This window comes from Panthera onca, chromosome F2 (assembly GCF_046562875.1).
Source record: "Panthera onca isolate mPanOnc1 chromosome F2, mPanOnc1 haplotype 2, whole genome shotgun sequence".
In the NCBI taxonomy this organism is placed as follows: Eukaryota; Metazoa; Chordata; class Mammalia; order Carnivora; family Felidae; genus Panthera; species Panthera onca.
Genome location: NC_138356.1, coordinates 57,183,913 through 57,204,218, shown reverse-complemented (window position 1 = coordinate 57,204,218; position 20,306 = coordinate 57,183,913). Strand labels below are relative to the sequence as shown.

The following is a 20,306-nucleotide window of genomic DNA, read 5'->3' as shown; positions in this document are numbered from 1 at the left end:
GGTGCAATTTTGATTGGGTTGCATTGAATGTGTAGATAGCTTTGGGTAGTATTGACATTTTGACAATATTTATTCTTCCAATCCATGAGCATGGAATGTTTTTCCATTTCTTTATATCTTCTTCAATTTCCTTCATAAGCTTTCTATAGTTTTCAGCATACAGATCTTTTACATCTTTGGTTAGATTTATTCCTAGGTATTTTATGCTTCTTGGTGCAATTGTGAATGGGATCAGTTTCTTTATTTGTCTTTCTGTTGCTTCATTGTTAGTGTATAAGAATGCAACTGATTTCTGTACATTGATTTTGTATCCTGCAACTTTGCTGAATTCATGTATCAGTTCTAGCAGACTTTTGGTGGAGTCTATCGGATTTTCCATGTATAATATCATGTCATCTGCAAAAAGTGAAAGCTTGACTTCATCTTTGCCAATTTTGATGCCTTTGATTTCCTTTTGTTGTCTGATTGCGGATGCTAGAACTTCCAACAGTATGTTAAACAACAGCGGTGTGAGTGGGCATCCCTGTCGTGTTCCTGATCTCAGGGGAAAAGCTCTCAGTTTTTCCCGATTGAGGATGATGTTAGCTGTGGGCTTTTCATAAATGGCTTTTATGATGTTTAAGTATGTTCCTTCTATCCCGACTTTCTCAAGGGTTTTTATTAAGAAAGGGTGCTGGATTTTGTCAAAGGCCTTTTCTGCATCGATTGACAGGATCATATGGTTCTTATCTTTTCTTTTATTAATGTAATGTATCACGTTGATTGATTTGCGATTGTTGAACCAGCCCTGCATCCCAGGAATGAATCCCACTTGATCATGGTGAATAATTCTTTTTATATGCTGTTGACTTCAATTTGCTAGTATCTTATTGAGAATTTTTGCATCCATATTCATCAGGGATATTGGTCTGTAGTTCTCTTTTTTTACTGAGTCTCTGTCTGGTTTAGGAATCAAAGTAATACTGGCTACATAGAATGAGTCTGGAAGTTTTCCTTCCCTTTCTATTTCTTGGAATAGCTTGAGAAGGATAGGTATTCTCTCTGCTTTAAACATCTGGTAGAACTCCCCTGGGAAGCCATCTGGTCCTGGACTCTTATTTGTTGGGAGATTTTTGATAGCCGATTCAATTTCTTCACTGGTTATGGGTCTGTTCAAGCTTTCTATTTCCTCCTGATTGAGTTTTGGAAGAGTGTGGGTGTTTAGGAATTTGTCCATTTCTTCTAGGTTGTCCAATTTGTTGGCATATATTTTTTCATAGTATTCCCTGATAATTGCTTGTATCTCTGAGGGATTGGTTGTAATAATTCCATTTTCATTCATGATTTTATCTATTTGGGTCATCTCCCTTTTCTTTTTGAGAAGCCTGGCTAGAGGTTTGTCAATTTTGTTTATTTTTTCAAAAAAACAACTCTTGGTTTCGTTGATCTGCTCTACAGTGTTTTTAGATTCTATATTGTCTATTTCTGTTCTGACCTTTATTATTTCTCTTCTTCTCCTGGGTTTAGGCTGCCTTTGCTGTTCTGCTTCTATTTCCTTTAGGTGTGCTGTTAGATTTTGTATTTGGGATTTTTCTTGTTTCTGGAGGTAGGCCTGGATTGCAATGTATTTTCCTCTCAGAACTGCCTTCGCTGCGTCCCAAAGCGTTTGGATTGTTGTATTTTCATTTTCATTTATTTCCATATATTTTTTAATTTCTTCTCTAATTGCCTGGTTGACCCACTCATTCTTTAGTAGGGTGTTCTTTAACCTCCATGCTTTTGAAGGTTTTCCAGACTTTTTCCTGTGGTTGATTTCAAGCTTCATAGCATTGCGGTCTGAAAGTATACATGGTATAATTTCAATTCTTGTATACTTATGAAGGGCTGTTTTGTGACCCGGTATATGATCTATCTTGGAGAATGTTCCATGTTCACTCGAGAAGAAAGTATATTCTGTTGCTTTGGGATGCAGAGTTCTAAATATATCTGTCAAGTCCATCTGATCCAATGTATCATTCAGGGCCCTTGTTTCTTTATTGACTGTGTGTCTAGATGATCTATCCATTTCTGTAAGTGGGGTGTTAAAGTCCCCTGCAATGACCACATTCTTATCAATAAGGTTGCTTATGTTTATGAGTAATTGTTTTATATATCTGGGGGCTCGGGTATTTGGCGCATAGACATTTATAATAGTTAGCTCTTCCTGGTGGATAGACCCTGTGATTATTATATAATGCCCTTCTTCATCTCTTGTTACAGCCTTTAATTTAAAGTCTAGTTTGTCTGATATAAGTATGGCTACTCCAGCTTTCTTTTGGCTTCCAGTAGCATGATACATAGTTATCCATCCCCTCTCTCTCAATCTAAAGGTGTCCTCAGATCTAAAATGAGTCTCTTGTAGACAGCAAATAGATGAGTCTTGTTTTTTTATCCATTCTGATACCCTATGTCTTTTGGTTGGCGCATTTAATCCATTTACATTCAGTGTTATTATAGAAAGACATGGGTAGAGTCATTGTGAAGTCTGTATGTTTCATGCTTGTAGCGATGTCTCTGGTACTTTGTCTCACAGGATCCCCCTTGGGATCTCTTGTAGGGCTGGTTTAGTGGTGACAAATTCCTTCAGTTTTTGTTTGTTTGGGAAGACCTTTATCTCTCCTTCTATTCTAAATGACAGACTTGCTGGATAAAGGATTCTCGGCTGCATAATTTTTCTGTTCAACACATTGAAGATCTCCTGCCAATCCTTTCTGGCCTGCCAAGTTTCAAAAGAGAGATCAGTCATGAGTCTTATAGGTCTCCCTTTATATGTGAGGGCACGTTTATCCCTTGCTGCTTTCAGAATTTTCTCTTTATCCTTGTATTTTGCCAGTTTCATTATGATATGTCGTGCCGAAGATCGATTCAAGTTATGTCTGAAGGGAGTTCTCTGTGCCTCTTGGATTTCAATGCCTTTTTCCTTCCCCAGTTCAGGGAAGTTCTCAGCTATTATTTCTTCAAGTACACCTTCAGCACCTTTCCCTCTCTCTTCCTCCTCTGGGATACCATTATGTGTATATTATTTCTTTTTCGTGTATCACTTAGTTCTCTAATTTTCCCCTCATACTCCTGGATTTTTTTATCTCTCTTTTTGCCAGCTTCCTCTTTTTCCATAATTTTATCTCTAGTTCACCTATTCTCTCCTCTGCCTCTTCAATCTGAGCCGTGGTCATTTCCATTTTATTTTGCATTTCGTTTAAAACGCTTTTCAGCTCCTCGTGACTGTTCCTGAGTCCCTTGATCTCTGTAGCAAGAGATTCTCTGCTGTCCTCTATACTGTTTTCAAGCCCAGCCATTAATTTTATGACTATTATTCTAAATTCACTTTCTGTTATATTATTTAAATCCTTTTTGATCAGTTCATTAGCTGTTGTTATTTCCTGGAGATTCTTCTGAGGGGAATTCTTCTGTTTGGTCATTTTGGATAGTCCCTGGAGTGGTGAGGACCTGCAGGGTACTTCCCCTGTGCTGTGGCGTATAACTGGAGTTGGTGGGGGCGGCCGCAGTCCGACCCGATGTCTGCCCCCAGCCCACCGCTGGGGCCACAGTCAGACTGGTGTGTGCCTTCTCTTCCCCTCTCCTAGGGGCGGGATTCACTGTGGGGTGGCGTGGCCCGTCTGGGCTACTTGCACACTGCCAGGCTTGTGGTACTGGGGATCTGGCGTATTAGCTGTGGTGGGTAGGCAAGGTGCACGGGACAGGAGGGGCAGGCTTAGCTCGCTTCTCCTGAGGTGATTCACTTCAGTCAGACCCGCTGCCGGAAGGGTGGAAGCACAGCGTTGGGTGTTTGCGCGGAGCGAGCAAGTTCCCTGGCAGGAACCGGTTCCCTTTGGGATTTTGGCTGGGGGATGGGCGAGGGAGATGGCGCTGGCTAGTACCTTTGTTCCCCGCCAAACTGATCTCTGTCGTCCTGGGGCTCAGCAACTCTCCCCACCTTTGTCCTCCAGCCTTCCTGCTTTCCAAGCAGAGCTGTTAACTTATGACCTCCCAGAGGCTAAGTCGCGCTTGCTGTGGGAACACACTCCCTCCGACCCCTCTGCTCTTGCCAGCCAGACTCGGGGGCTCTGCTTGGCCGGTGGGCTGCCCCTCCGTCCCGGCTCCCTCCCGACAGTCTGTGGAGCACGAACCGCCTCTCCGCCCTTCCTACCCTCTTCCGTGGGCCTCTCATCTGCGCTTGGCTCCGGAGACTCCGTCCTGCTAGTCTTCTGGCAGTTTTCTGGGTTATTTAGGAGGTGTAGGTGGAATCTAAGTGATCAGCAGGACGCGCGGTGAGCCCAGCGTCCTCCTACGCCACCATCTTCCCAGTTCCCCAGGTTTTTGTCTTTCAATATACATTTGTAAGTCTTTTAGCATTCCTTCATGCATTCTCTAATTGTTTACTTAGAATTTTACCTAAGTAGATTATTTATGTCATTGCATGTAACTATCTAAAGCTTGGATAAATTATGCCACATTGCTTTCAGAAGTTTGCATTAATTTAAATACCATCTCAGTATTATATGACAATTTTTATCCTTCTGTATTATTAGCACCAATTATTACTCTTACCAATTTACTAATTTTTTAGGTAAAGTATTGCATTTTGATTAAATCTACATTTTCATTGTATACTGTTATCAAGAGAAGTATTAGATGGAAGTGATAACTTAATAAAATTTAACTAGGGAGTTTAAATTTCACCAAATAAATTTCACCAAATAGGAAAAATTTGATATGAAACTGTACGGAAAACTTACTAGATTTTGATGCTCATATATCAATATTCAAATTTCAGTTAAGGTACAATAGCTATGTATGCCCAGCATATCATTCTTTGAGCTTCTGTTTGCTCACCTACTAAATGGGACAATAAGGTCCACATCATATGGCTATTGTAAGAATTAAATGAAAGAAAGAATGTGTTTAAAGTATTTAGCACTGAACCTAGAACACACAGGCATTCAGAGTGGTCGCTATTATCATGAAAAATAGCCAGTAACTGAAGCATCTAATAATGGGGAAGAAACTTAAAAAAAAAGGAAGTGATCATTATAATGGAATATTTAATGACATGACCAAAGTTTACAATATATAGTTAAGTGTAAAAAGGCTTAAAGCAATTCACTGTAGGAGCCTATTTTCATTGTATATACACACACATGTATAAACAAACATACATATATATTTTTCTGCAGAAGAAAAAATGTAAAGATAAATAAGTTATCTAGGGGTAGTAAAGTTAGAGGGCATTTTTTATTTCCTTTTCTACTCACTTGTTTGTATCCTATAGATTTTAGACAATAAGCTTGTACTGTGTTTTGATAGACAAAGTATTTGAAGTGGCATCATGGCCACATCATAAGGATAAACAGAAGGCAGGAGGCTGATTCAGATAATGTCCTACAGCTCCAGTCATCATGTAATAAGGTTACAGCCTTGTGAACTGGAAAATAAACAATCTGCCAGATATTCTGATGGATGGAAGGAAAAATCACTTGAGATTTTTAGGTGATAGAGGCAAATCAGAAAGAAGAATCAAAGATGTTCTTATCTGAGAGGACTATGGTAGTGTTCATTTTGGAGGCTATAGTTGTGTCTTTAACTAAAAGAGTGCAATGGGGCCCAGTAGAGTCTACTACAGAGCCACTAGCAGGACACAAAGAATTGTCATTAGAGATGTACATGTGTGGAGATTGCAGAGACAATGAGTACGCATGAATGTGGAGATGAAGGAAGATGCATTTTTTGGATTCTTCTTCATGTCTTTCATGACGTGTCATTCTTTCTTTCTCCTTCATGAGTTCTTTGCTCTTCATTTCCTTTCCTTCTTTTCTCCTCTGATTTTGGGATTTAAACTGTAGAGAGGTGAGTAACACAGAGGTTGGGATTTTCAGGTCATATCTAAAGAGATAGAAAGTAGCAATGAGCAAGGGGCAATGAGCAGCTGAAAGATGAGATGTTGAAGGCAATAAAGCAAGAGAGCATCCTTGTACTCTTTTACCCAAAGTTCACAATAAAGCAACACAAACCTACAATGCACTCGTGCCAAAACTAATATATATATATATATCTGTTTGCTTTTTTTAATGTTTATTTATTTATTTTTGAGAAAGAGAGCATGAACGGGGGAGGGACAGAGAGAGGGGGAGGCAGAGACTCCTAAGGAGGCTCCCGGCCGTCAGTGCAGAGCCTGACTGACACAGGGCTTGAACTCATGAACCGTGAGGTCATGACCTGAGCTGAAATCAAGAGTCAGATGCTTATTGACTGAGCTTCCCAGGTGCCCCTTAAAAATATATTGGAATGGCCAAAATATTTTCTCTACCACTCATTAATCATCAAACTGTGATAAATATATATGAACAGTCACACTTTAGAAAAGGAATTTTGGAACATTAATTGTCTCTATATGTTGAAAAATTGCTCTGGTTTAAGGATGGATTAGTGGAGATTTCAGAAAGATAAGAAAGTGTGCAAGTGTCTCTTTAGATCTCAAAGGTAATCACAGTTTGAAAGAAAGGTTTATATGAAGATTGCTATATATTATATATTATACATATGACTCCCTGGTAAAATCTATTTGATATAATTCATTCAGTTCACATAAAGATAGCTGTCAAAGGGTTACTGATATACAAAACACGAGTCAAATTTTTACTGAATTTGCTTTTATGATATATAATCTGAAGTTTGAGTATCTTTTGTTTCCTAACAATAAATAAATGAATGAAATCGCAGGTAAGTGTTCTATACAGGTAACTTTAAAACTTGGTGCACAGTCATGAAATTTGATTTTTCATCTCACAATTAACAAATGTATTTTAGTCCTTATATGATCAAATAATAAAAATGTACTTTTAGAGGAAAGAATTAGCTTCTAAAATGCAATGACTCTTTCAAAACATGTTAAATAGTTCTATCTAATCACGAACTTGGGTAAGTATCTGTTCTTGTATCTTTTCCTTATTAATAGCAAATCAATATAATAGGGGTCTGAAACAAGCATGTTTATAAACTATGCCTAAATTCTCAAACCTTGTGCATCTTTTAACTTGTTTTGTACTTCCTATTCTTCGTCTAATTCTTTTATGATAAAAGGCGGCCATATCTCAGGTGTGATATGTGAATCCCTCACATATTAACAATAGAAACCATTATTTTTCTTAAAATTCCTTAACCTTCTCACAAAAAGAAGGAGGGAAGGTTGGCAAAATGGTTCCCTCTCTAATACAGTACTTAGAATAGATGTTTTTGGCTAAATTATATCATCGTTGGAATGAATGAATACATCCCTAGAAGTACTTACAGATAAGAAATAAACTGCCTCTGTGGAAAAGGACATATTCTCCTTGTTTGATTGTATTCACTGCACATGAGCTACTTCTTGCTGTGCAATAATTGATTTAGCTTGCATTTATTGCTGAGAAAGAAAGTATGATGTCTTTTAAAGCTATTTTAGAAAATGCATTGTCAATTGATTATATTTGATTACTAGTATGTGGTGTGAATGAGAGTTGACAATATTAATATTTATATCAAACAGTTTTAACTCAGACTTGATTAAGACTTGAAATGATTTCAACTTGTTTTTAATACCGTAAAGTATTCTGCTGTTCTGGCTGACACGGGACCTCTCGTTTTGTAGCTCAGTGTGGAGGTGCCATGTCAGATTTCAGCGGTGTGATCCTCAGCCCTGGGTTTCCTGGAAACTATCCCAGCAGTTTAGATTGCACGTGGACAATAAAGCTGCCCGTAGGTTTTGGTATGTATATTAAAAGCATATGAAAGAGTTTTCCGTATCATTAATGCATCCCTAGAAAGAAATATCAATGTGTAGTAAACACTCACAAATTATAGTTGACTTTGGCAGTTATATCAGTTAAGCAGTAAGATTTGGATTCCTTGAACCTTTCACTTGAAATACTAGGATAATTGAAAGCATATGGGCATTTTCTAATTTTATAGTTACATGATAGACAGATGGATAACTTTATGATATTTTCCAGTTGATTTTATGGATTTAGCCTGATTTAGATGTGTGTGGCAATAATAAATTCAATGTGAGTTTTTATGTATAATTATTTTGTAACTCTTTTGTCGTTGGAACCGAGTAGTATATAGATAAATTATTTTCTAGTAATTTATTGAATTTGTCTATTTTTTTTTGAGAGAGAGAGAGCAAGCAGGAAAGGGGCAGAGGGGAGAGAGAGAGAGAGAGGGCAAGAGTCTTAAGCAGGCTCCACACCCGGCACGGAGCCTGACGTGGGGCTCAATCTCATGACCATGAGATTATGACCTGAGCTGAAATCAAGAGTCAGATCCTTAACCGACTGAGCCACCCAGGCATCCCTGAATTTATATAATATTAATTGCAAATAAGTAAGATTTTACATTTGAAAATAGTACAAAATTTCTAATTTGGGGTTTATAACCCAGGTAGTTGTATACTGCATTGTATAGCATTTCCTAGATTCTTTCTCACACTTCTATCACCAATATATTCTCATGCAGCTCCATATCACATGGGTCTGTATATGCTAAGTAGAAGTGATAGATGGATGATAGACTTGTTTATTAAATCACAGAAGAGGAGGATGGGTAGACTCCCTGTGAAGCACCCACAAACTTTGTGGATTTCGAGCAATGAAGAAATTCTGTACTATCTCACTTATTGCGGACTGAATTTAGTACCTCATTGCCCAAAGACATCTATGGTCTCAGAATAAAAATTCATATTTAAATATTTTACATAACTAAATATTTTACATAAATTCACAGAAAACTCGTTTTGACAATTCCTTACTGAGTACGTATTATAATCCAAGTACTATGCTAAGCTGGGAATAAAATGCATAGTGAAACAGATTTTGTACCTTTCCCCAGATAAGTTACAGTCATAATAAGGAGACAGATAGACAAATATGTTATTACAATAAACTATAATAAAGAACATAGGATTGTAATTATTACAGATATCCAGCCTCATCCAGGAAATGCAGAAAAGTCTTGTTAGAAGAATGATTCCTAAATTGTGACTTTATAGATAAGAATCAGCCCAACAAACAGGGTCAGTCTGTGGGGGATAGAAATTCTAGGTAAACAGAGTGACATGGAAAGATGAAGATGAAAAACTAAAGAAATTCCACAATAAAAAAATTCTGTCTTAAAAATAAAAGATTATTCTGGCTACAACATGGGAATTAACTCTGAAGTTATAGGCAAATTCTGTGTCCATTCATTGAACAACAATAACAATGCTAATGGATAATAGGTTTGAACCTATATGGTTATTTTTATGTGTCTTTTAGCAGTCACTTAAGAGGACTCATCCAAGTTGCTTATGGAGCTAAATTAATTATTTTAAAATAAATTATTAAGCATATTTTATTAGAGTCATCATATCAACTTACCTTTTGTTAATACTTCCTTGATTTTATTTTTATTTTTATTTTTTTATTTTTATTTTTTTTTATTTTTATTTTTTTTATTTTTATTTTTGAGACAGGGAGAGACAGAGCATGAACGGGGGAGGGTCAGAGAGAGAGGGAGACACGGAATCCGAAACAGGCTCCAGGCTCTGAGCTGTCATCACAGAGCCCGACATGGGGCTCGAACTCACAGATCGCGAGATCATGACCTGAGCCGAAGTTGGACGCTTAACCAACTGGGCCACCCAGGCGCCCCAATACTTCCTTGATTTTAAAAACCAAGTTCATTAAAATTAAAAGTAATACACATCTCTATTTTAGAAATGAAAACATTAGAGACATTCTGATTTGATTACATTTAAATAATGCCACCATTTTCTTTGAGTTTTGGTTAAATCAAAAATTAGTTCTAATGTATTTCAAAAAGGTACTTTGTAATTTTTGAAAAGAAAATTGAATATATTTTAAAATTAAAGGAGTAGTTTTTTACGTCCCTAAAACACTTGTTGACAAAATAATTTTTGAAAAGGAGGCTCAGGGGAAGTGTTTAGAAAAAATATACAATTCTTGGAACCTCACATATTAAGGTAGTATGTTCAAAGTTCCAAGAATTTGTATAATTGTACAGAAACTTGTTTAAAATTTTAAAGCCTATTGTGAATGTTTCCCAAATGTACTTGCCTATAAAACTTTTTCCCCATGTGACAAAAACTTTTTGTGGCACTCTTTTTCCAGGAACAAAACGTGACGTTAGGTGAGAACTCCAGTGTAATCATTCAGAGCAAGAGACCAAGAGCCAAGGGGTCTGAGTTTGAATTTCAGCACTTTTAGGTCACTGTGTAATTTAGCATATTGGTTAGCTTCTCTGTGCCTCAGTTTCCTCATTCTCATGAGTACCTGTGAACATTAAATAAATTAGCACTTAGAGAAATAAAATAAATACATAAACACTTAAAAGAGTGTCTAGCAAACACTCGATAAATGTCAGATTTTATTACTAACAAGGTGGAGAATGATAGTTGTAGTAAAAATACCCTCTAATTCACTAAAATTGAGTATTAATTGAACTAGGCAAACATACCTCAGTGAGGCTTTTCTTTTTTCCATCTCAGAGACCTTTCACTATCTCACATTTGTATGTTTATAAAGATATTGAGACTACATTGCAATATGACAGCATATAACAATGATCACTAGATTTTATTGAGACTATTATATAAAAATCAGAATTATATTCTGATAAAATAGTAAAGAGCATGTAGATAAATTACATGCCTCAAAATGATATGTTGAGTAAGGTAATGTATCTCCTATAGATGAATGACTAATTTCTAATGCAATTGTGGAGTTTGATTATGTTAATAAATAAAAACTGCAATCATACTTTGGCTTCAAATTGGACTACTGCAAAATGCATATTTGCTGAATGACTTTTTACTTTTAAAAATTGCTTGATACAATTTTAAATGGCATTAAAGAGTAAGAAAGCCATTTTTTTTTTTTATTGGTTTTTGCTATGGCAACATTATAGTAAAGTGAAAGAGATATTCCCATGTGACAAGTAGTGGGCATTTGAGAGCAGTATTCTGTTACTTTGAACTATGGCAAAGCTAATTGCCCTAGCAAACAGCAAACCCATGGCCCAGATCTTGAGAGTATGGCTCTTAACCTGAAAGGAAACATGTAACTACAGTATTGTGAGTGTGCTTTGTGCATATGTGTGTGTGTGCCCATATTTAATCGGATAAAGCAATAAAGTACTGTTATTTGCTTTTCTTTTTTAGGTGTACATCTACAGTTTGTAAATTTTTCTACAGAAACCATACATGATTATTTGGAAGTAAGAAGTGGATCATCAGAAACTAGTACTGTTATTGGCCGACTGAGTGGTCCTCAAATACCATCTTCCCTATTTAGTACAACTCATGAGACCAGTTTATATTTTCACAGTGACTATTCACAAAACAAACAAGGGTTCCACATTGTATACCAAGGTGAGAATAATAGCAAAAAGTAAAAGCTTATTTAGCTCCAAATCAACTATTAGCAACCTAACTATTTTCTATATTCTGTTTTAGAAAGAGAAAGGAACCTACACTAAGTCAAGCCTCAATTAGGCAGATGTTTTTAATATTGCAATTTTTGGGCAACTGTATAGGGGAGATGATGTCTGTCTGAGCCCTTGGAAAATTCTAAGCATGAAAACAGGATTCAATTGGTCTTAATATACAATTAAAATAAGCAAGCCAAGGCAAGGCAGTTAAGCAAGGCAAGCTGGATATCAAAGATGTAACTTTGCTCATATATTAAAATAAGCATATTGAAAGATATTTTGTAGTACTCATGCAATATTTGTAAAATTATTTTCTTTATACTTCATCATGATAGAATATGGCATTCCTTCATTCCATTCCATTTCCATGAGTATATAAAATAAACACTTTGACAATCATATTATTTTAGTCCTATTTCTATTATAAAATTGCTGCATAACCCTTTGCAAGATTATTACCCCTTTTGAGTAGAGACCCAGCCTCAAGTGTTAACTCTCCAGATCCAATCTATCATAGACTAGAGCTCCACTCCGTTACTTTATTTGCATGATGGAGTTAGTAATAGTACGTCCCAGATTAATTGTTTTGTTTTATATGATGAAATTAATTTGAAATATGTGCCATTAGTAAATATTTAGTGCATTTTAGCTATGTTTAGTATTATATTATTTCTGATTTTTTAAGTCTAGTATTTAAAATTAAATATTTAAAGTTGTATTTTATGCAATGTAGTTCCAATGACTACAATTTTTAATCATAATATTACATCTCACAATAATATATATCAATAATATATAATATGTTATATATTATATGTTGGTATAATATATTATATATTATATGTTGATATAATATATCAATAATAATATCACAATTAATTACATCTCTGCCATAATTATTAAAGTATTATACAAGCATGTGATACTTTTGGATGTGAGCTCCACAAGAGCAGGCATCTTTGTCATGTTCATCGATGTATCTCAAGTGCCTAGAATAACAGTAAGAGCACAACAAATATTTACCGAATAACAGTAGATACCCCAAAGGAAATTTAAGAATAGTTAAAATAGAACATCCAACTACATGGTTCTAAAATAATTACAATTTGCATTGTGCTTGCATACATAATTTAAGAGTACAGGATCACACATCATCCTTTGCATAAAATAGAAATCATTTCTGCCACCTCTCAGTGCAGAATCAACCATGTTCCCAAGGAATTTAATTATTTCAAAAAACAGTTGGGCAACTGATTTAAGTTTCTTATTTGCTGCTAGAAGACACAGAGCTATATTTGTAGTCCCTCTCTAGCAGGTGTTCAGGGCCGCAAGCCAAGCACTTTGCTACTTACCTTAAACCAGGCTTCGTCTTCTTTTTTCCTGCCTTCTTTTTCCTGCTGCCTCTCAAAACAATGCTCTTATCTGAATGATGTAAAACTAGAATTTAAACTTTACTAACTGCATTTTTCAGTCAATGTGCCCTTGAAAAAAGATTCATTAATTGGATAATAAAAGCGTAAAAGATATAGAATTTTTACTATTATTGATATAATATTAATATTTTTGACATGAGCCATGTGTTAACAATGATCACTAAATATTGTGAATTATATTGAATTTTAAAACTATCTCTTCTTTAATGCATTTATATCAGTTGAGTTAATAGCATTTTTGAGAAATAGGTTAATTTATACAGATTCAAAGAATCAATGTTACTTTTGGATGATTTTGTGATTAGCTTTTGAGAACTTTCTGAATTTTGGAAAAAAAGAATATCATACAATTCAGTATATTTTTCTACTGAAAAAATGGCTGCCAAGATTAATATTTTACTGGCAACATTATTGTGATGTTAAGCCCCCTATTGTAAATGTTATGGGGTGAGAACTTTTTCCTGAAAATTTAAAATCTATCCTATATTTCCTTATTAAGGCAAAAGGCTTAGAAAATAAAATGTTATAGAAGTTATCACAGGATTATATATCTGTCTGAGTCTTATCCTACTCCAGAGTATCTAATTACCTAAACTTATTGTGATACTCTTTCACAATATATGGAAGTCAAATCATTATATTGTATACCTTAAATTCATGGAACACTGTATGTCAATTATATCTTAATAAAACTGGAAAAAAAAAAAACCTTTTAAACATGAGAAAGGGTTTATTTAGTAGAGTAACAAATTCTGACTCCTAATCATCAAATTATACACATTTGTCTTAAATTGGAATGACTCCTTTGGCTTTGATATTTGTGTGTGTGTAAAATATGAATTCAAATAAAAAAGACAAAGAATAAAAACACTTAACATATTAAAAGGATTGTTTATTAATTCTGAAATATCTACTCTTAAAAAATGAGTTATATTTTTAATAAACAACTTAAGGTTACATATTCAAGTATAAATGCAGTTTTGATTTGGGGAATTTAGAATTCAACGGTCAGGAGCAAAATATTTCTGACCACTGATAATTTAAATTTTATTAATTACAATATAATTTTGAACTTCTTGAAAACAAAATCCCAAATATTAATAATATTGATATGAGTATATGAATATTTATGCTGTTTATAGTTTCAAAATTTATTTAGTAATGCTCATTAAATACCTACCGTGTAAAAGGCAATGGACAAAACTTTTAGTATATAGTGATAAATATAATAGGAGCTTTGGTTTCATACAGAGTGTAGTACAAGAGAAGTATGAACACATAAACATGCAGTTATACTAAGCCAAAAACATCATGATAACTGAAATATAAAATTTATATTAGAAGGAAATGTGTTTCCTGATATTTTATCTTATTAAATAACTTATTTGGAGAAATTGAACAATGGGATATTATGGTTTGTTTTTTTTTTTTTTTTAGAGAAAAAATAGTAAAAAATTTAAAAAGTCTCAGAGTTAGGCTTACACATATGTTTATTCTGTTCTGTGTACATGCAATGTAACCACGAAGCAATTGCATTCTATGGATAGGAATCAGAATATGTCTGATTAAAATTGTACGAGTAACTTACATTTTCATTAAAAGTTATAATTTAGATAGGTTGCATAAATGGGTGTAGCAACTGAATGCATTTCTATGAATCGCACTAACATTTTAAATATGACAATTGTAGACACAAGAAGAAGTTTATATCTCACTGCCATTGACATCACTTATTATAAATCTGAATTACTATTTATAACCAACAGCAGGCAGTGCTGCATTCATTTTGCAAGTTGCCAATAGTACCCATCTGTGGTATTCCGATATTCAGCAACGAAAACCGTTTTCCTTTTTCCCTTTTCCAGCCTATCAGTTGCAAAGCTGTCCTGATCCACGCCCATTTCGAAATGGTTTTGTAATTGGCAATGATTTTACTGTGGGTCAAACCATTTCATTTGAATGTTTCCCTGGATACACACTAATTGGAAATTCAGCTCTCACTTGCCTTCATGGAGTGAGTCGTAACTGGAATCATCCACTTCCAAGGTGTGAAGGTATGCTTCTAACTTGAAGCTATGTTTTAGGTGATATCATCTGTGTTTCATAATTTTTGTCTTGGCACTCAATTTTGTCTTCCTTTTCAAATAGCATGTTAAATGTGTAATCTTTCAGTTGAGAATTAGAGTCAGGTCAAAACCCTGAAGGCTCCAAAATGAATAACTGATTTTATCATTATTGGCAGGAATTCTAACCTTCTCCGTTAGAAGTGAAAATACAGTTGATTAACACTTCAGAGCTTCTCCTGTGTCTCTCTGAGTGCGTGTGCCTGTATTTAATAATCATTCTTATACAAGCCCATAATGCAGATATCGCTACTGAATTTGGGCTCATTTTCTCTAAAAATCCTTTTGAATAAAAAAGACTTGAACCTTTTATAAGGCTTTGTATGTATACATGATATGAGATGAAAGTTGAACAGCAGAAAATCTAGTTTACTAGTCTAAGAATAGTTAGTGGTAATTATATAGCATACCTCACATTGAAAAATAAATAAAAGCAGATTATATGCATGTATCACCAACCTCATTTTATATACTTTAACTGAGATGAAACATAACACAGATATATTTTATACTGCTTGAGAGATGCAATGTTTGCCTTTTTCTCTATCATCAGTTTATTGTTATTTTATTTTAACATTTTTGTGTGTGTCTTTTCTGTAGCTCTTTGTGGAGGAAATATAACTGCAATGAATGGCACCATTTATTCTCCTGGGTATCCTGACGAATATCCTAACTTTCAAGACTGTTTTTGGCTTGTAAGAGTACCCCCTGGGAATGGAATCTACATCAATTTTACTGTGCTTCAAACAGAACCAATCTATGATTTCATTACTGTATGGTAAGCCAGCACCATTGTTGTTGATTGATTCAACTATTTGTAACGGTGAAACAAGGTAGGAATGAAAGCATATCACAATCCTCTGCACACGTTGCCATCTGATATTTGAATTGGTGTGAGTAACCGAGAGTGACAGTGTGTGGTTTGTAGAATGAGACAAACAAGAGAAATAGGTTTTGGCTTATTTGCCCATGAAGTAGCTAAACACTTAGAACAAAAATTTTCATGGGTGAAAAAGGATGGAAAGTTATTATGAATAGCAGAATAAGTGTAAGATAAGCAAGTTCTCTATAACACCAGTGAAATTTAAAAGCCTATGTTCAAATCATAATAATTTAATGAATGAATTTGTCATTATAATTTGTTATAGAATAGTATCTTTGCATTATAATTATCCTGTTAATGAAAAATCTTTATTTAAAAATATATTATAAAGAAAACGGGGTGCCTGGGTGGCTCAGTTGGTTGAGCGTCTGACTTCAGCTCAGGTCATGATCTCACGGTTTGTGGATTCGAGCCCCATGTTGGGCTCTGTGCTAACCGGTTGCTCGGAGCCTGGAGCCTGCTTCAGATTCTTGTGTCTCCCTCTCTCTCTGCCCCTTCCCCGCTCATACTCTGTCTCTGTCTCTCAAGGATAAATAAACATTGAAAAAAAATTTTTAATTAATAAAATATGAAGAAAATCTCTACATTAATTCTTGACAATTGGTTACAGAACTACTAGATGAGTCTGAGATTCCTTCCAAATGTAGTAGTCTTTGTTTCTCAAGATTATTTTGAAGAAAATAAAAGGAGGGCAAAACTCAAGTGTTTGGAACGAAATGGGTTGTGGTAAAAAAAGGAAAAAAAAAAAGGACAATGTAATTGGTTACAACTAATATGGATGCATTTTATTTCGGCAAATATGTGATGTATTTTTATACTTTACATTTTTAGATATATTATTACCTAAATAAACATAAAATGTACCAATATGATTTGGCCCTCATTGGGTATTTCACCTCTTGTCTCTTTATCATTTCATAAGTAATACTTTCTTCAAATCTTGTGCAAAACTTCCTTAAAAAAAAATCTCAATCTCTTTCTCTTCTGTCTCTCTCTCTAACAGGGATGGACCAGACCAAAACTCACCTCAGATTGGGCAGTTTAGTGGCAATACAGCTTTGGAATCAGTGTATAGCACTTCAAATCAGATTCTAATCAAATTTCACAGTGATTTCACAACAAGTGGCTTTTTTGTGCTCAGTTATCACGGTTGGTATTATCTAAGAGTTTCTATTTTAGTTGACACTATTTCAATTTAAAACTGTCCTGGAAAAATTGAGTGTAATATATATTTAACCAATGATTGAAAAGGTATTAAAATTTGACACTTTTTTTTTTAATCATTTCAAACACATTTACTTGCAAAGAATGACCTCGTCTAAACGTTCAGGGGCATTAAAATGTGAGCAAATGGAAATAGGAAATAAATCAGTCAGTAATTACTCAGTAGAAAATAATCATTTTTGTGTGGAAACCAATAAAAGAGAACCAGCTGTTCATATTTTATTGCATGTAATTTTCAGACATCAATAGATTTTTCAATACAAAATGTTTAATCTATTCAACCTGCTGTGAGTCTTTCTAAAAATAGCATCCAATATCTTTATGCTTTGGATAATATTATTCATTTATACTCTTATTTCAAAACCGTTTCTATTCTAGAATCTTACAGTTTTAAGTGACTATTCCAGATCATTAAGTTCATAGCTTTTACTCCTGTGAAATAATTTATGAAGAGTTTCAATTTTAATTCTTTTTATAGATTTATTCTGGGTCCTCTCTTCATAACATTAACCTTTTGAAAGAACATTTAGATGGTTGACAGAGCTTTTTAAAAAAGTTCCTTTTATCTCAAATTGACTGTATTCCATTATAAATGAGAAAATGTTTATTCCTAAGGCTAAACCCTTTCTCTGCTATGACCATAGTTCCATAAAGCACTTTCTGCTTTATGATTTTGTCAGACCAACTCCCTGTGTAACCAACAGGATCAGTAAGCTACTGTATTACATTTACAGAAGCTATGTAAAAATTTGATAGATGAACATGTGCTTTGTCTTATTATATTAATATACAATGCAAATTTTTCATCTTTTCTAATACAAAGTAAGAAAGCCTTTGATATTCAAAGCTTATATTCCATGAAAAATACCTTAATTCAAGTATGGTTATACTCAAAGATATTTAAAGCCCATCGGGTCTAGAAATAGAGAATAGACAGAAAATATCTGTTTGCTTAATCTCAGCATTTACCAGGCAGTAAATCGTATACAGTTTGTGCATTTTTAGTGGCTCACAGCTGTCAGAGCTGCATGTACAGTCTGACATTGGCCAATTAGAAAGTGAGGCATTCTGGGACACCCAAGTGGCTCAGTCAGTTAAGCGTCCGACGCTTGATTTCAGCTCAGGTCAGAACTTGATCTCACAGTTCATGAGTTTAAACCCCCTGTTAGGCTCTGTGCTGACAGTGCAGAGCCTGCTTGGAATTCTCTCTCCCTCTTTGTTCCTCCCCCACTCAGGTGCACTCTCTTTTTCTCTCTCTCTCTCAAAATAAATGGATGAACTTAAAAATATGGAAAGTGAGGCATTCAGTGAGATAACTTTTATTCAACGTGTTAATTTTTTTAAGAACTCATTTGTCTTAGTTTTTTTTTTTTGGTTTTTTTTTTTACTGAATTGGTCATTGATGCTGACAGTATGCAGGTACAGTCTAAGGCTACAAAAGTAGCTTTATTACTTTGATAGATAATCTTAACCTGGGAACTGATACATTAAATAATAGTTAAGGTCAAAAGATGAATTGTTGCTGAACTGTATTTTGTACATTTTTTTTTCTCTTCAGGGGACCCTGCATACATTTCTATTATTTTGTGTCCTGCCTGAACACGTACTAAAGAAGGAATTATTCATTGATAAAATCTGAATATCCATAAGATTAGCTCTATAGAGAGCATAAATTCTTATAAAACTTTGGAGATGTTTCACAGGAGAAATATTGCCAAAGAAAAAGACGTCTGTGTGCATGTGTGTGTGTGTGTGTGTGTGTGTGTGTAGAAAATATAAGGATGACTGAATGTCACACACAGAATATAAAGTGAATTTACATGGACATTTACATGAATGTCTATACATATATTCTCATTCCAAAATATGTTTCACTTGATTTTTATAACTAATTTTTGAGTCATGTGCAATATAAGAGCATTAGCTTAGGGACAAGGAGGCTCAAATATTCATTCAGCACTTTGTTTTCCAGTTGACTATGGACAAGTTACTCTTTGGCTTTTGCTTTCTTCAGTTGTAGAACACGTGGTGGGATTGCTGACAGGCTGAATGAGAGACTAACTCTAGAGAGAGAAATTACTCCAATACAGCAATATATTAGGTTGAACTATATTAAATTATTGGTCAAAAAATGCTGAATATTTGGCACATGTGTAGAGCTCAACCCAAGTAAGTGCTGTCGTTATTACTATTATCAGCATGAGATTGCAGCCATGTTAGGAAACTGCAGGCAATGGATACTATATAGTTACCATAGTGCCCGGCAGAGTTAATGTTCAGTAAATGTTCCTTTCCTCAGCATATCTTATCTCACATTTTAGATTTTGTAATAGAGGGCTTATATTTATGTTTATACATTAAATTTCATAATAGGGCACGACTGCCAGAGCCTAGAAAACCCGCCATTGAATCAACATCCCTGGGAATCTTACTTAAACCTCAAAATAACCTTGAAATTTGAGAATGTAGCCAGGGTTCATGGTAAACATTGACAGATGTCTTCCATTCCACCCTCCTTAGTAGGATAATTTTCCTAAAGCACTGCTTTCATTCTGACTCTCCTTTTCAAGATCACGGGATCCCTACATTAAATCAAATTTAAAGCTACCCTATAATCCAGTTCAATGAATCTTTCTCCGCAGTGCCTGCCGGCCCTGAGTACAATCAGATTGGTTCTCATGCTGCCTCCTCAACTCCCATTCCTAAATGATTTCTTACTCATATTCAGTTCTTTTTGTCTCCCTCTCTTAAGTTCCATATCCCCCACTTCTTGGTAATTCCAACTCATAGGGATCTTAACCACCTTCTAAATTATTGCACTTTTCTTACCAAACTTTTGAGAACTTAATTACATCATGGTGTATTCTTGCAAGTTTAATAATACTGAGTACTTTTTCGAGGACATAGATCACATTTATGCTTCCTAACCTTTTTATATTTTTATTACTGAGTGATTATATTTTAGTGCTACAGTGGGAAGTGTGAGTTCAAATTCTTTTTTTTTAAGTTGGGTTTGAGGTGTGTTACTTAGAACTTTTAAAGATTATTTTATGATCATGAAGATGAGTGCATATTTTCACTCACAGAAACAAAAACGATGACTGTTTTCAAACTACTATTAATATAATTAATACAATATAATACGACTACAAATATAGTATTTGC

At 34.7% G+C, this 20,306-nt stretch overlaps 1 protein-coding gene across 2 annotated transcripts in view; it reads left to right on the top strand.

Moving 5' to 3' along the window:
- CSMD3 (CUB and Sushi multiple domains 3) overlaps positions 1-20,306 on the top strand; it is a 1,245,616-nt gene that overhangs the window by 1,116,018 nt on the left and 109,292 nt on the right. For both annotated transcript variants that reach the window (XM_078441978.2, XM_078441977.2), the window contains 5 exons: positions 7,643-7,759; positions 11,210-11,419; positions 14,777-14,965; positions 15,635-15,812; positions 16,921-17,066. In XM_078441978.2, coding sequence (XP_078298104.1) covers positions 7,643-7,759; positions 11,210-11,419; positions 14,777-14,965; positions 15,635-15,812; positions 16,921-17,066 — 840 coding nt within the window. The remainder of the gene's footprint in view (positions 1-7,642; positions 7,760-11,209; positions 11,420-14,776; positions 14,966-15,634; positions 15,813-16,920; positions 17,067-20,306) is intronic.